The sequence below is a fragment of the Trachypithecus francoisi genome, unplaced genomic scaffold (genome assembly GCF_009764315.1).
Source record: "Trachypithecus francoisi isolate TF-2019V2 unplaced genomic scaffold, Tfra_2.0 Contig01461, whole genome shotgun sequence".
NCBI classification, from domain to species: Eukaryota; Metazoa; Chordata; class Mammalia; order Primates; family Cercopithecidae; genus Trachypithecus; species Trachypithecus francoisi.
The window spans coordinates 7,026,942-7,042,480 of NW_022681433.1; the positions used below are offsets into that span (position 1 = coordinate 7,026,942).

The 15,539-nt window shown below is 36.3% G+C and overlaps 1 protein-coding gene and 1 long non-coding RNA gene across 7 annotated transcripts in view; one reads left to right on the forward strand and one right to left on the reverse strand.

Moving 5' to 3' along the window:
• Window positions 1-10,051, forward strand: part of SPART (spartin) — a 43,738-nt gene extending 33,687 nt beyond the window's left edge. For all 6 annotated transcript variants that reach the window (XM_033235250.1, XM_033235254.1, XM_033235244.1 and 3 more), the window contains exons 6-9: window positions 132-326; window positions 2,103-2,261; window positions 2,346-2,436; window positions 9,592-10,051. In XM_033235250.1, coding sequence (XP_033091141.1) covers window positions 132-326; window positions 2,103-2,261; window positions 2,346-2,436; window positions 9,592-9,859 — 713 coding nt within the window. In that variant the 3' untranslated portion in view covers window positions 9,860-10,051. The remainder of the gene's footprint in view (window positions 1-131; window positions 327-2,102; window positions 2,262-2,345; window positions 2,437-9,591) is intronic.
• A 131-nt stretch (window positions 10,052-10,182) lies between these two features.
• Window positions 10,183-11,824, reverse strand: LOC117097416. Its single transcript, XR_004442934.1, has 2 exons — window positions 10,337-11,824; window positions 10,183-10,249 (listed from the first exon to the last, which is right to left on the reverse strand). It is a non-coding gene; the product is annotated as an uncharacterized LOC117097416 (long non-coding RNA).
• Between the last annotated feature and the right edge of the window lie 3,715 nt (window positions 11,825-15,539).

The window sequence follows — 15,539 nt, forward strand, 5'->3', positions numbered from 1 at the left end:
TTATGACATGGCACATTTAGCTTCTGAATATCAAACTCCTTTTATTTTTTTCTGGTTGATGTTATTTATTAAAGTGTTTAAAAGTATAATTAGCCCTAATATTGTGCAATTTTAAATTTTCTTTTAAAAAGGTGCTTCCTGGGTGAGTTGGGGTTTAATCAAAGGTGCTGAGTTTACTGGCAAAGCAATCCAGAAAGGTGCTTCTAAACTCCGAGAGCGGATTCAACCAGAAGAAAAACCTGTGGAAGTTAGTCCAGCTGTCACCAAGGGACTTTATATAGCGAAGCAAGCTACAGGAGGAGCAGCAAAAGTCAGTCAGTTCCTGGGTAAAGTAATTCTAGATAACCTTACTTCTTTAAAGTTATATTTAAAATAATATCTTAATCCAGGGTTAATCTGCATGTTCATTTAGATGGTTTAATCTCAAGAATAACGAATTAGGACAAAGCAGTTTCTCTTCGTTATTCATAGTGAGACCTGCAGACCAGCAACATCACATCGGCCTATCTGGAATCCTTAGAAATGCAGAATTTTAGGCACAGACACACCTACTGATTCAGAATCTCCATTTTCACAAGATCCCTAGGTGATTCTTATTTGCACGTTAAAATTTGAGAGACTGGTTAAAGGGTTGTTTTGATGTGTTGACGAGGAGAATGTGTGTGTCTTTGAAAAAGAGTTCTGAATGTCAAGTCATGTATTATTTAACGAGGGGAGTAAGTTCTAAGAAATCTATCATTAGGTGATTTCATCATTGTGTGAACATCATAGCGTGTACTCACGCAAACCTAAACATTATTGCCACTCCACACCTAGGCTATATGATATAGTCTATTGCTCCTAAGCTACAAACCTTTGCACCATGTGACTGTACTGAATACCATAGGAAATTGTAACACAGTGGTATTTGTGTGTTTAAACACATCTAAACATAGAAAAGGTACAGTAGGAGTGCAGTATATAAAAGATAAAAAATGGCATAAAACCTGTAGAGAGCACTTACCAGAAATGTCACTTGGAGGACTGGAAATTGCTCTGAGTAACGCAGTGAGTGAGTGGTGAGTGAATGTGAAGGCCTAGGACATTGCTGTACACTATTGCAGACTTTATAACACTGTATACTTGGGCCACACTAAATTTATTTTAAAAACAAAGTAATTGCACTCTGATGTTATGGTGGCTGTGATGTTACTAGGCAGTGGGACTTAATCAGCTCCATTATAATCTTATGGGACCCTGAAATGTCTGAAATGACCAAAACATCATTATGCAGCACGACTGAATGTGAATCCTTGAATCCTTCTAAGGGATATGGCACATTCTTTCAAGGAGAGCAGTTGACTGCTTAGCCGTTGAGGGTCAAGAGGAAGGGATCTGTTGTTTGAGAAAAGCTGACTTAGTGATTCTGGCCCAGCCTGCCCAAGCAATATACTTCTAACTCCTTGCTTTGAGAGAATCACAGCACTGAAATTTGGTGTTTTGAGATGGGTAGATAGAACCTTAATGGATTACCATTAAATTTAGCAAAATGATCTTTTTTGGTATTTAGTATTTTTTTAATCAGATTTTGGATTGTTTACTTTTATAGAATTAAACATTTTACTGTTATTTCACTGAGATAACTGAGATTTTTATCAATAGAAAAATATGAATACACTAAGCTGGAATAATCTAAAAGTACCAACCAATCTTGCATTGCAACAGTCAGATAGAAAAGGTGGCTGGTTTTCTCAAGCAGAAGTGCAAGAACATGTATATCTGAGAGGCAAGGTTATAAACATCAATAGGCTCTGCAAGCACAGCTTTAAAGCAAACAAAAGCCTTAATTTAAAAAATAGCCAGTCTGTGCTGCATACCTGTAGTCCCAGCTACTCAGGAGGCAGAGGCAGGAGGATCACTTGAGCCCAGGAGGGCAAGGCAAGGCCAGCCTGGGCAACATAGTGAGACCCTCCTCTCTAAGCTTCATATCCTTGAGTAGAAGTTGTAACATTATATAGTAAAACATTTTAGAGGCTCATTTAAGAATGTTGCAAGATGAGTGGTAAAAATCAAGGGAATAATATCTATTTTCTAAGTTTTCTTTTTTTTAATGGTCATATTAGTTGATGGAGTTTGCACTGTAGCAAATTGCGTTGGAAAAGAACTAGCTCCACATGTCAAGAAGCATGGAAGCAAACTAGTTCCAGAATCTCTTAAAAAAGACAAAGATGGGAAATCTCCTCTGGATGGTGCCATGGTTGTAGCAGCAAGTAGTGTTCAAGGTAACAAAGGGGCCCAGAATTTTAACTAGGAAGGTCTATTTGCTTTGGACTAGATTTACATACTTTTAAATATTATTTTTACAGGATTTTCAACTGTGTGGCAAGGATTGGAATGTGCAGCTAAATGCATTGTTAACAATGTTTCAGCAGAAACTGTACAAACTGTCAGATATAAGTAAGTTGAATTTTATTTTAATGACTAAATCTCTGTTTTGTTGTTGTTGTTGTTGTTTTTCTGAGAGAGAGTTTCTCTTGTTGCCCAAGCTGGAGGCACGATCTCAGCTTACTGCAACTTCCACCTCCCAGGTTCAGGCAATTCTGTCTCAGCCTCCCAAGTAGCTGGGATTACAGGCACACACCACCACACCCGGCTAATTTTTTTTTTTTTTTTTTTTTTTAGTAGAAATGGAGTTTCCCCACATTGGCCAGGCTAGTCTTCAACTCCTGACCTCAGGTGATCTGCCTGCCTCAGCCTCCCAAAGTGCTGGGATTACAGGCATGAGCCACCACACCTGGCCAACTAAATCTCTTGTAGCATTTGCAAAAATCCATGATGGTAAAGATATTTTTATTAAGTATCTGATAAATAATTTTTTTCACTCACTGCTTTTCTTAAATAGGGAGAATAGTATTTCTAGTATAATAACAGAATTTTTGTCACTTTGCTTTATATTACTAATCGTTATAAACATTTGTTCATCGTTACTGTGAAGAATAAGTTTAATTTTTTTAAAAACCCAGAATTCCTGTATACCTTATTAACTGACTACATGTTTTTGATGGGTGATGTCTGCCTGAATAAACTTGAATTATAATTAAACTCTTATACCCCTTGTTAATATTAGCCCACTGAGCATACAGACTGTTAAAAATTATGTCACATCTTACTTGACTCTGATTACCACTGTACATTTGTATTGGAATGGGTAGATGGTGTATCTTCAATTTCATATATTAAGAAATGGACAAACAGAAATGAATGATTTGCACAAGCTCACCTGATTGGTGTTATGATTGCTTTCTCATTTGGCCTTACAGTCTGTCTCTGGAGAGTGGCTATAAATTCTAGTCCTGCTGTGTCGTGGCTCAAGAGGAAAAGCTCATGGATGTTTGCAGTGTGCCTTTCACAGGATACTTCTTTATCCTGGCACATCCATGACCAGGTATCCCTCTCTCAGGGAACTTCTTTATGGCATATGCCCTTATGACTCTTTTCTGACCTGTGTCCAGTTTATTCCTACTAAGAAAGCCACTCTCTAGGAGACCCTGACTAGGAGGAGAGCAAGGTTTGGGTGTTGGTCATGTGACACACAGAGAAGGCAGCACAACCAAACACACGAAATGACAGAAGCTTTTTATTACTCACAGACCCTTGAGAGAAGAGGGGTACCCACGAGAGCCAGGAGGAAGTCTGAAGACAGCAGAGTGCTCAACCAGTGGGTGGGGCGGGGGATGGGTGAAAGGGAGCAGCAGCAAGGGAGAGGCAATTTGTGCGACTACCTTCATGCAAGTCCATGGGTGTTCTTCCTTTGGCTTTCCAGTGGGGCCTGTGGATTGACTAGTTTAAAGAAAACAAGTGTGAACAGGGGAACATTTACACGGCTCTAGTTTTATGTGACTCTAATGTTGACCATTGGATTTTCTCGTGGTCAGCAGCTGTGGGGTATGTTGGGTTTTGAGTCAATGAGATGAGAAACAAGTATACTGTATTGCAGACAACCACATGGGGAGGGGAAGTTTTAACTAGGCCAAAGGTGACGGGATACAACTAGGTTTCAAGCAACTTATGTCAGGCCTAAAAATAAATGCCGAAGCCGCAACTATATAACAAATTTATGACAAGTGGTATTGAAGGTGAGAGTTAAAGCAGGGTCTTCTGCTTTTAGCTCCTTATTCTTTCTACCTGACTCTACTTTCTTTATACAATACTAGAAGAATCAAGGTCTAAAAACTAAATCTAGTATGAAGGACCTGAGTTGCTTTCTTAGCCTTGAATTAGTTTGGATCTTACTGTTCAGAAAGAAAAAAGAAGAGCAATATTAACAGTATTCACAACTCTTGGTTATTTATGTTAATTATCCACTTATTGACAGCATTTAGTTGAGTTCATACTTTTGTATCAGGCACTGTGTTCATTGCTTTTCCTACATATTGATTAATTTTCAACACTTATCTCCATTTTGCAGATGAGGAAACCAAAATGTAAAGTTAAATACCATGTTAAAGATTTCTCTCCTAGTGAGTAGTAGAGCTGGGATATAAACCAAGTGTTTCTGTCATCAGAACCTGTGCTCTACAGTGCTAATTTAATTTCCATCCTTAATTGGTTTGATCTGCTCTGTCTGGGGCATGTATACATTTGTTTGTTTTAAGTTAGGAAATAGGAATTGCTTTATGTTTTTTTTTTTTAATCATTTCAACTATTATTATAGATTAAAGGGTACAAGTGCAGGCTTGTTACATAGGTTTGTTGTATGATGCTGAGGTTTGGGGTACAAATGATCCCTTCACCCAGGTAGTAAGCATAGTACCCAATAGATGGTCTTTTAGCTCACACTCCTCTCCCTCCCCCGCCTAGTAGTCCCCAGTGTCTGTTGTTGTCATCTTTATGTCCATGAGTACCCAGTGTTTATTTCCCGTTTATAAGTGAGAACATGTGGTTTTCTGTTCCTGCATTAATTCATTTAGAATAATGGCCTCCAGCTGCATGCATGTTGCTGCAAAGGATATGATTTCATTCTTTTTTAGGGCTGTGTAGTATTCCATGGTGTATATGTACCATGTTTTCTTTATGCAGTCCACCGTTGATGGGCACCTAGGTTGATTCCATGTCTTTGCTGTTGTGAATAGTGCTGCAGTGAACATGTGAGTGCATGTGTCTTTTTGATAGAACAATTTATTTTCTTTTGGGTATCAAATGGTAATTCCATTTTAAGTGTTTTGAGAAATCTCCCAAAAGTGGCTGAACTACTTTACATTCTGGGGGATACATATCTTTGAATCAAATCAAAGCAATATGGCATATCATTTTGGAGTGTCAGTGTTTTTTTTTTTTTGGAGACGGAGTCTTGCTGTGTCACCCAGGCTGGAGTGCAGTGGCGTGATCTTGGCTCACTGCAAGCTCCACCTCCCGGGTTCCTGCCATTCTCCTGCTTCAGCTTCCCGAGTAGCTGGGACTACAGGTGCTCGCCACCACGCCCGGCTAATTTTTTGTATTTTTAGTAGAGACAGAGTTTCACTGTGTTAGCCAGGATGGTCTCCATCTCCTGATTTTGTGATCCGCCCACCTCAGCCTCCCAAAGTGCTGGGATTACAGGCGTGAGCCACCGTGCCTGGCCGGAGTGTCAGTTTTACCAAAAGAGTTGAGAGATAAAACATACAATAGATCTCAAATTCTTCTGATAGAAATATAAAACTCAAGTCTTCCAATTCACTTCTTGTCACCTGTGGCACTGAACTCTAATATTCAGTCATTGTTTTATGACCCTGAGGTTACTTTGGATCAGTCATAATTAGAAAAATAGTTCTTTATTTGTAGCAAGAACAGGTGAAATGCAGAAATGCCTTTTAGGCCAAAAGTGAATTGTTTTTAGATTATCATATTAGAAAATAGGAAGTGCTGTGTTGGTTTTGTTTCATGGCCTACTCTAATGACAAAAAAAATACTTACCTAACTACAATTAACTTATTAAAAGTTTGAGATTCACATAACTAGGAAATACTGGATTTTAATGTAGATTTTGCACTTCTGGTCCTTAATGAGAACTTAATATGTTGAATAGCATATTTTTAACAGTGATTCTCAGCTCTTTTATTTCTATTATTGTATTATTGCTATTCTTTTTGTCCTTTTGTCCAAAGATTCATGGAATTTAAATAAAAAGCAGAAAAGTGAGAATTTAGTTAAGTAGCTTTGTATTTCTAACTATGAGGATGATTCAGTCTTAGCAGTAATTTAGTTTCTGCTATTAGAAATTTAGAAAGAGGGGAGAGGCAGTAGGGAATAAAAGATTTTATCTAAGTAATACTGTTTCTCACCTTTGGAGCTAATCTGGCCCAAAGTAGAAAACGTCTTTTAAGAGAAGAAACTAAAAGTATTGAACCGGTAATAACTTAGTGATAGAACTGAAGAAATTGAAACACTTGTTGTACCTTTATTTAATTTTGTTCTTATTTGTTTACATACACTTAGGTTTATTTACACTGTCCTGTATTTAAATTTACTATCAAAAAGTATTTCATCGAATGACCATTTGTGGAGTACTCGAATCAAACCTGATGGTAGTATACTAAGGAAAATTTGTGTTCTTAATTGCCTATGATAAGCGATTGCTCTCCAAAGTAGTTATTTTAAATGTCCCTAATTTTATGCTTGAGAGAAAACCAAGTGTATTATATAAACTTCCTTATCTGATTTCAGGTGGATAAGCCAGTACAGAGGATTAAATAACTATACTCTTAAAATTTTTAGGTAAATGCATAGAAACTATTCATTAAGATTCAGTTTGTCAGTCAAATTAATACTTTTGTCTTATATTTGGGGATGTGAAGACATACAGGAATAATGAAAAACAGTAACTTTAAACCTGCTACACTGAATTGCGGTATAGTACCTATTCAATAATTCATCTCTCTTCTACATATGAAGCTTAAGTTTCACCTTTAAGTTTCTTTTATTCTACTTTGAAGTGTTTAAAGAATAATAGAGCTTTGATAGATCTATTTTTATTTTCCCCTAGCAATATTTTCTTTGAATGTATATTTGTGGAACATAAGCTTAATAATAGACTTTTTTTCCTGTGGAAAATTGACTGTTTTATGGTTTTTGGTACTATGCTATAATTAAGTGTAGCTGGTTTATTGGTTTGTTTAGTGAAATTTAATTAAAATTCCCCCTAAATTTGCAGTGGATGAAGAGGTAACTTCAATGACAGGTGTCATATTACCCAAAACCAGTTCTGTATAACTGAACACATTGGAGAAATTTCAGAAAAATCTGGTTCAGTTGTAGTTTTGAATCTCATTGACTTATTTAGGGCCTACTTTGTATTCATTTTTTATTATTTTTCAATTGGTAGTGTTAGTATATAAAATCCAACTTAATGAGGTCTAATTAAAGTAAATTTGTTTAAAAATAAGAGATCAAAAATAAATTTAACTTTCTGCCAGACATATGCTTTATAGGAGTTTATAGCAGTATAGTTTGAATCTGAAGAAAAGGACTAAACAGTTATTTATGAAGAGAAGAATAGATTCCTGTTAGGAAAACTAGTTCTAAGGCATATTGGAAAGCAGGAGTGATAGTTGAGGGTATATTAAAAAATAAATACAACTGATGAAAAGCCATTTTATAGGATATTTAAAAATATATGTTTAGTATTTTAGAATTTTAAAACTGCTTTCACACATGTACATCATTTTTTTCAAATAAAGAAGAGAAAGTTGACAATATGCAAAGAGGTAGAAACTTGACCAAGGTCATGTGGCTAGTTACTGGCATAGTTGGCATTAGAATCTAGTTTTCTGAATGTTCTGTAAGCCCTCGGGGAAACTGGCTCCACCAAGAGTTATGGTCCCTGTTTGTCAGTGCAGAAACTGCTGATACCTTTTTCTTTTTGTGTAGACACAGCCATTACCACCTGACAGTAGTATTTGTGACTGGGGCTTGGTTAACAATGAGAAGGCACCATCAGCAATGGTGCATCTTCTGCACCATCAGCAAATCCTGTGGAATGCTGAGGGGTTGCATAACAGGGACTGGCTGAAGCAGTTGTAGGAAGCTTTTCTGTCTGTTGACTGGTGAGAAGGGCCCCAATTAAGAGTAGTACAGACTTGGAAGGTTTGACAGACTAGGCTCTGCCGTGTGCTAGCTCTAATATAATTACTAACATTAGGCAAAGGACAGAATGGAATCATTCAGAGGCACTGTAAGATTATTTCACACTGGGGTTAAAAAAGCCAAGTACAAACAAGCCGGTGGGATCACAAACCACTATTCTAGGCCAGGCTATTTAGTAATAGAGGACTTGTTAATTCAAAAGGCAGATCTAGTGTTATATAAGATGTCCAGCTATAGGTCATAAAGCACCTAGGAAACTTCACTGTGTCCTGGAGAAAATGCAAACTTTTGCCTTTTTGTTGTTGTTTGTTTAAACAATCCTCTATTTGGGGAAACCTGTGGACAAGAAAAGCTTTAAAAGTCTGTTACCAAAATGGGGTAAAGAGTAAAACAATTAAACACTAGGGAAATGTGTTTTGGTATGCTCGTATAGGACCTCAAATTGTATTTTATCATAGAAATAGCATTAAATGCAGATAGTATTATTATCAATAATAACAACTTTTGTATATGCTTTGTAATTTCCCAGGCACTTGCTATGCATTTGATGCTCAAGAAACTCTGAGGCAGATAGGGCAGGAATTACTGATTTCATTCATTTAGTGAATATTGAGTGAGTATCAGGCACTATTCTCAATGCTTAGGATATGTTAAAGGACAAAGCTAAGAATCTCCTCTCCAATAGGGTTTATATTTTAGTGAGACAAGCAAGACATGAACAGTGATAATGAGTAAGTTCTATAGTATGTAGAAAGTGGTAAGTTATGGGAGAAGGAAAAGTAGTTTAAAGGGGAATCAGTTGTCAAGAGGTGGAGGTGGACATGTGGGAAAAGGCAATTTAAACAGATTAGATAATGAGAAGATTATAGTTGAGCCAACTTGTAGAAGGTGGGGCAGAGAACTGTGGGAAGTCCAAGCAGACAGCAGCCAGTACAAAGGTCCTAAGGCCTTCGAGTGCTTGGTGGGCTCAAGGAACAGCAAGGAGGACAGTGAGTGTGCAGTAGGGTGGGATGCAGGGGAGAATGCCGTAGAACCTCTGTTTAAAGACAAACTCAAATTCCCGTAATTAAAAGACATAGCCAAAGTCTGGTTAAGGTAGAACCTGAAACTACTTATATGACTCTAGATTAGTTGCTTCTGTGAATATTTTCCCTCATGTTTCCAGAAAGGGAGGATTAAAAAAAATGACTGATTAATGACCTATATTATAATTTACACTTTATTTTTACTTGAGGGTCTTTATTACATCCTTCTCAGCTAGTCTGAGTTTATTTTCACACACTGTTTTTACTAAAGGAGAAAATACAGCTTTGTCACAGTGTGATTTCATTCTCTACTATGTTTTAAGTTGGTAATTAAATTGAAACCTAAGCTTTAATTTTGCTTTCAGGGGTAACACACAGTAATCATTTGACTTATTTAATACTAATTCAGAAGACCTTATTTTATATTTATCATGTCATTGTATGTCCTCTAATCTTTCTTTTAAAGATACGGGTATAATGCAGGAGAAGCTACCCACAATGCGGTGGATTCTGCGGTCAATGTTGGCGTAACTGCCTACAATATTAACAACATTGGTATCAAAGCAATGGTGAAGAAAACTGCAACACAAACAGGACACACGCTCCTTGAGGACTATCAGATAGCTGATAATTCTCAGAGGGAAAATCAAGAAGGAGCAGCAAATGTCAACGTAAGAGGGGAGAAGAATGAGCAAACGAAGGAAGTAAAGGAGGCAAAGAAGAAAGATAAATGATGGAGTGCTGGGAATCACCTATACCAAAGCCTTATGAAATGGATGAAATTTTGTTATTTAAGCAAATGTGGAATTCCTCACAGATTAACCAGTATTTTTTTAAATGTATTCATTCCTACAAATTAACTTTCATAAATTTTATGGCATGTCTTCTATTTAAAAGGAAAAGAATAAATATTCTTGCTTCTGGCCTTAGAAATGTGAAGTAATTATTCTCAAGTTTATTTTTTCCAAGTGTAGCTGAAATATTTTCGCCGGTAAAATGAAGCTAATAATACATGTGCTGTTTAGACCTTATTAAACCTAATGTTGAACTATTTTTATATCTGCTATATTTCAGAAAGCAAATTAGGAAACTATATATTTGCTTAAAAATTGGCATTTAGTAACCTTAATTCTTTTTTTTTTTTTTTTTTTTTTTTTTTTTTTTTTTTTTGAGACGGAGTCTCGCTCTGTCGCCCAGGCTAGAGTGAAAACCTTAATTCTTTTTATAGAAGGAATGACTTAAAGTATTGTCTACTCTTTTTGCACTAAGTGTGGATTTTTTACATTCTTCTCAATATTTTCAGTGTGTAAGCTAAGCAAAACCTAATCCTAAACTAAGAATTCTCAAAAAGACTTGTTCAAAACGGAAAGACTGATGAAAAGTAAAATGGACTACTTTTGTAACTTACCTGTTTGTTAGGAAATGGAATGGTCTTTTTGATTTAAAATGAATAAAAATAGATTATTACGTCTTTTGTATTGAGACTGATTGTTCTCTTATGAGCCTAGGACATTTGGGAACATGATTGTTTTGTATTAAAATTCAAAGTGATTATTATCAGCTTAATTGGATTAAAAAAGTACTTCAAGAAATTATTTTATCATATCTGCTTCTGTGTTTCCAAAAGGTTAAAAATTGTAAAATATATATATATAAACAGAATTGAGTTTACTAATGGTAAACATTTTATTCTGGGGATTCGGTCATAAAAGACAAGTTATTAAAAAGGAAAGGTTCTGTTCATAATCAGGGTAAAGAATATGAAAACCTTAGGCGTAATCCCCGATGGATAGGCATTATGGTTTCCACTTTGGCAGGAGGCAGACTATTCACAGACCTATTTACTTACATGGGCTAAAAAACTATGTAACTAAATACCTAATGGTATTTTATTTTTGTTTACTGAATTTAAGAGATTGGTGTTAGTTTTCATAGCTGTAGTTCATTCTAATAATTTCTGATCTTCTAGTGGCTACTTAGACGTTATTTGAAGCTGTCTGAAGAATGCACTTTATGAATTAAAAAACTCTGAATTGCCTGACGTCATTGTCACATGGGCTTATATTTTGGGAACACATGGAACTGATGTAGGCTTTTCCTAAGACCAAGGATAATGTACTAGTTGATAAAATGGAAATAAAAGTGAATTGGTAAATAGCTTACAGTCTATGCTTTAAGTTTAAGAAATAGAATGGCACTTCATGTATTCTCATTTGTGGGAGCTAAACATTACAATAATCGAACTTATGGAGATAGAGAGTAGAATGATGGTTACCAGAGGCTGGGAGGCATTGAAGGGATAGGGAGGGAAGTGAGGTTGGTTAATGGGTATGAAAATACAGTTAGTTAGAACGAATTAGTTCTAGTGTTTGATAGTCTAACAGGGTGACTACAGTCAGCAATAACTTTATACATTTAAAAATAAAAGAGTGTAATTGGGACGTTTGTAACACAAATGAATGCTTGAAGCAGTAGATACACCCTGATGTAATTATTATGAATCATATACCTGTATCAAAATATCTCATGTATCCCATACATATATACACCTACCACGTACCCATAAAAATTAAAAATTAAAAAAAATTTAAAAAGAAATGGAATGGCAAATAATGGAATGTAAACTTTAAAAAGTTAGCTTTGACCAGAGGTCAGCAAATATCCTCCATGGGCTAAATCCAGATGGCCACCTGTTTTCAAGCCTAACTTATTCACACTCTCTGGCCCTTTGCAGAAAAAGTGTGCTGTCTTAGACTCTAGAAAATGGACTTTTCCCACCATTCATTGAATCATTAGGAGATAGGCATCTTCTAAAGTTTTTTTATATTTTGTAATAATTGATACATAGATAAAATTGTATATTACATGTAAGGTATGATGAATAACAGAATTAATACTTAAAAACTCATCACACCTAACTAAAGACACGGAAAGCTGCCAATTACGTATATGTATGTTCTTCCTATTTTCTTACCTCTTTCCCCACGTCATTTTTTATTGTTCCTTGCCCTTTTTAAATCACACATGTATATTCTCCAAACATACTGTTGCATTTTTTGAAGCTTTCTACATATAGTGTCTGAATGTGAAGTCTTACTCAACTTGCTTTTTTGAGTTTATGTTTAAAATTAATTCTTGTGCTTAATATGCATGGATGGTTTAGTTGCCCTGTAGTATTCTGTTTGAGTATACCACATCAAGTGTTCATTTTCCTATCAGTTGACATTCATTTTTAGTTTTTGTTGGTAGAAACAGTACACTCAAAAAATACTTGACTGTCCCCTGGTACATATATGCAAGAGACTTTATACATAAGAGTGGAGTTGTTGGCTTGTCAAATTTGCAAAATAATGCCGGGTATTTTCCAAAATGATGATATTCTCTTGAGTAGTACTTCCCTTTGCAATGTTTTTATTGTTAATGTAGCATATATAAAAAAGTATCTCATAATTTTAACTTGTGTTTTCCTGACCTCCTTTCCTGACCTTAGATCAGGAATTTTTCATGTTCATTTGCCATTCATTTCCCTCTACTGTAAAATTTGCCTGTTGTCACTGTTGACAATTTTGCTTTTCCTGTTTAGGTGTGTACTGAGAATTGTGTGTATGTGTGCAACATGTAAGGTATCTAATTCCTCCCCTCCTCCCCCGCCCCGTGGATAATCAGTTATTTAACCCCCGTTTATTGAATAGTTCTTTTCTTTAGTAATTTCCCACAGGTCTTTCTCTATATATCAAGCATGAGTGTTTCTGGGCTCAGAGATGTTTGTTCCATCTGTCATTTCTTTTTTTCCTGGGCCAGTCCCACACTGTCATCATTAAAATTAGTAAGTCCTACTGATTGTTAGGGCAAGAGGCTCATTCCCTAGACCAAATTTTTTTTTTTTTTTTTTTTTTTTTTTTTTTTTTTTTTTTTTATTTATTTATTTATTTATTTATTTTTTTATTTTTTTTATTTTTTATTATACTTTAAGTTCTAGGGTACATGTGCGTAACGTTTATATCATGTATAACTCCCCAATGCAATCCCTCCCTCTTCCCCCCTCCCCATGATAGGCCCCAGTGTGTGATGTTCCCCTTCCCGAGTCCAAGTGATCTCATTGTTCAGTTCCCACCTATGAGTGAGAACATGCGGTGTTTGGTTTTCTCTTCTTGTGATAGTTTGCTAAGAATGATGGTTTCCAGCTGCATCCATGTCCCTACAAAGGACGCAAACTCATCCTTTTTTATGGCTGCATAGTATTCCATGGTGTATATGTGCCACATTTTCTTAATCCAGTCTGTCACAGATGGACATTTGGGTTGATTCCAAGTCTTTGCTATTGTGAATAGTGCCGCAATAAACATACGTGTGCATGTGTCTTTGTAGTAGAGTAATTTATAATCCTTTGGGTATATACCCAGTAGTGGGATGGCTGGGTCATATGGTACATCTAGTTCTAGATCCTTGAGGAATCGCCATACTGTTTTCCATAATGGTTGAACTAGTTTACAATCCCACCAACAGTGTAAAAGTGTTCCTATTTCTCCACATCCTCTCCAACATCTATTGTTTCCTGACTTCTTAATGATTGCCATTCTAACTGGTGTGAGATGGTATCTCATTGTGGTTTTGATTTGCATTTCTCTGATGGCGAGTGATGACGAGCATTTTTTCATGTGTCTGTTGGCTGTATGGATGTCTTCTTTTGAGAAATGTCTGTTCATATCCTTTCCCCACTTTTTGATGGGGTTGTTTGTTTTTTTCTTGTATATTTGTTTGAGTTCTTTGTAGATTCTGGATATTAGCCCTTTGTCAGATGAGTAGGTTGCAAAAATTTTCTCCCATTCTGTAGGTTGCCTGTTCACTCTGATGGTAGTTTCTTTTGCTGTGCAAAAGCTCTTTAGTTTAATGAGATCCCATGTGTCAATTTTGGCTTTTGCTGCCGTTGCTTTTGGTGTTTTAGACATGAAGTCCTTGCCCATGCCTATGTCCTGAATGGTACTACCTAGATTTTCTTCTAGGGTTTTTATGGTATTAGGTCTAACATTTAAGTCTCTAATCCATCTTGAATTAATTTTCGTATAAGGGGTAAGGAAAGGATCCAGTTTCAGCTTTCTACTTGTGGCTAGCCAATTTTCCCAGCACCATTTATTAAATAGGGAATCCTTTCCCCATTTCTTGTTTTTGTCAGGTTTGTCAAAGATCAGATGGCTGTAGATGTGTGGTATTATTTCTGAGGACTCTGTTCTGTTCCACTGGTCTATTTCTCTGTTGTGGTACCAGTACCATGCTGTTTTGGTTACTGTAGCCTTGTAGTATAGTTTGAAGTCAGGTAGCGTGACGCCTCCAGCTTTGTCCTTTTGACCTAGGATTGTCTTGGCAATGCGGGCTCTTTTTTGGTTCCATATGAACTTTAAAGCAGTTTTTTCCAATTCTGTGAAGAAACTCATTGGTAGCTTGATGGGGATGGCATTGAATCTATAAATACCTTGGGCAGTATGGCCATTTTCACGATATTGATTCTTCCTATCCATGAGCATGGTATGTTCTTCCATTTGTTTGTGTCCTCTTTGATTTCACTGAGCAGTGGTTTGTAGTTCTCCTTGAAGAGGTCCTTTACATCCCTTGTAAGCTGGATTCCTAGGTATTTTATTCTCTTTGAAGCAATTGTGAATGGAAGTTCATTCCTGACTTGGCTCTCTGCTTGTCTGTTACTGGTGTATAAGAATGCTTGTGATTTTTGCACATTAATTTTGTATCCTGAGACTTTGCTGAAGTTGCTTATCAGCTTAAGGAGATTTTGGGCTGAGACGATGGGTTTTTCTAAATATACAATCATGTCATCTGCAAACAGGGACAATTTGACTTCTTCTTTTCCTAACTGGATACCCTGGATTTCTTTCTCTTGCCTGATTGCCCTAGCCAGAACTTCCAACACTATGTTGAATAGGAGTGGTGAGAGAGGGCATCCCTGTCTTGTGCCAGTTTTCAAAGGGAATTTTTCCAGTTTTTGCCCATTCAGTATGATATTAGCTGTGGGTTTGTCGTAAATAGCTCTTATTATTTTGAGGTACGTTCCATCAATACCGAATTTATTGAGCGTTTTTAGCATAAAGGGCTGTTGAATTTTGTCAAAAGCCTTTTCTGCATCTATTGAGATAATCATGTGGTTCTTGTCTTTGGTTCTGTTTATATGCTGGATTACGTTTATTGATTTGCGAATGTTGAACCAGCCTTGCATCCCAGGGATGAAGCCCACTTGATCATGGTGGATAAGCTTTTTGATGTGCTGCTGAATCCGGTTTGCCAGTATTTTATTGAGAATTTTTGCATCGATGTTCATCAGGGATATTGGTCTAAAATTCTCTTTTTTTGTTGTGTCTCTGCCAGGCTTTGGTATCAGGATGATGTTGGCCTCATAAAATGAGTTAG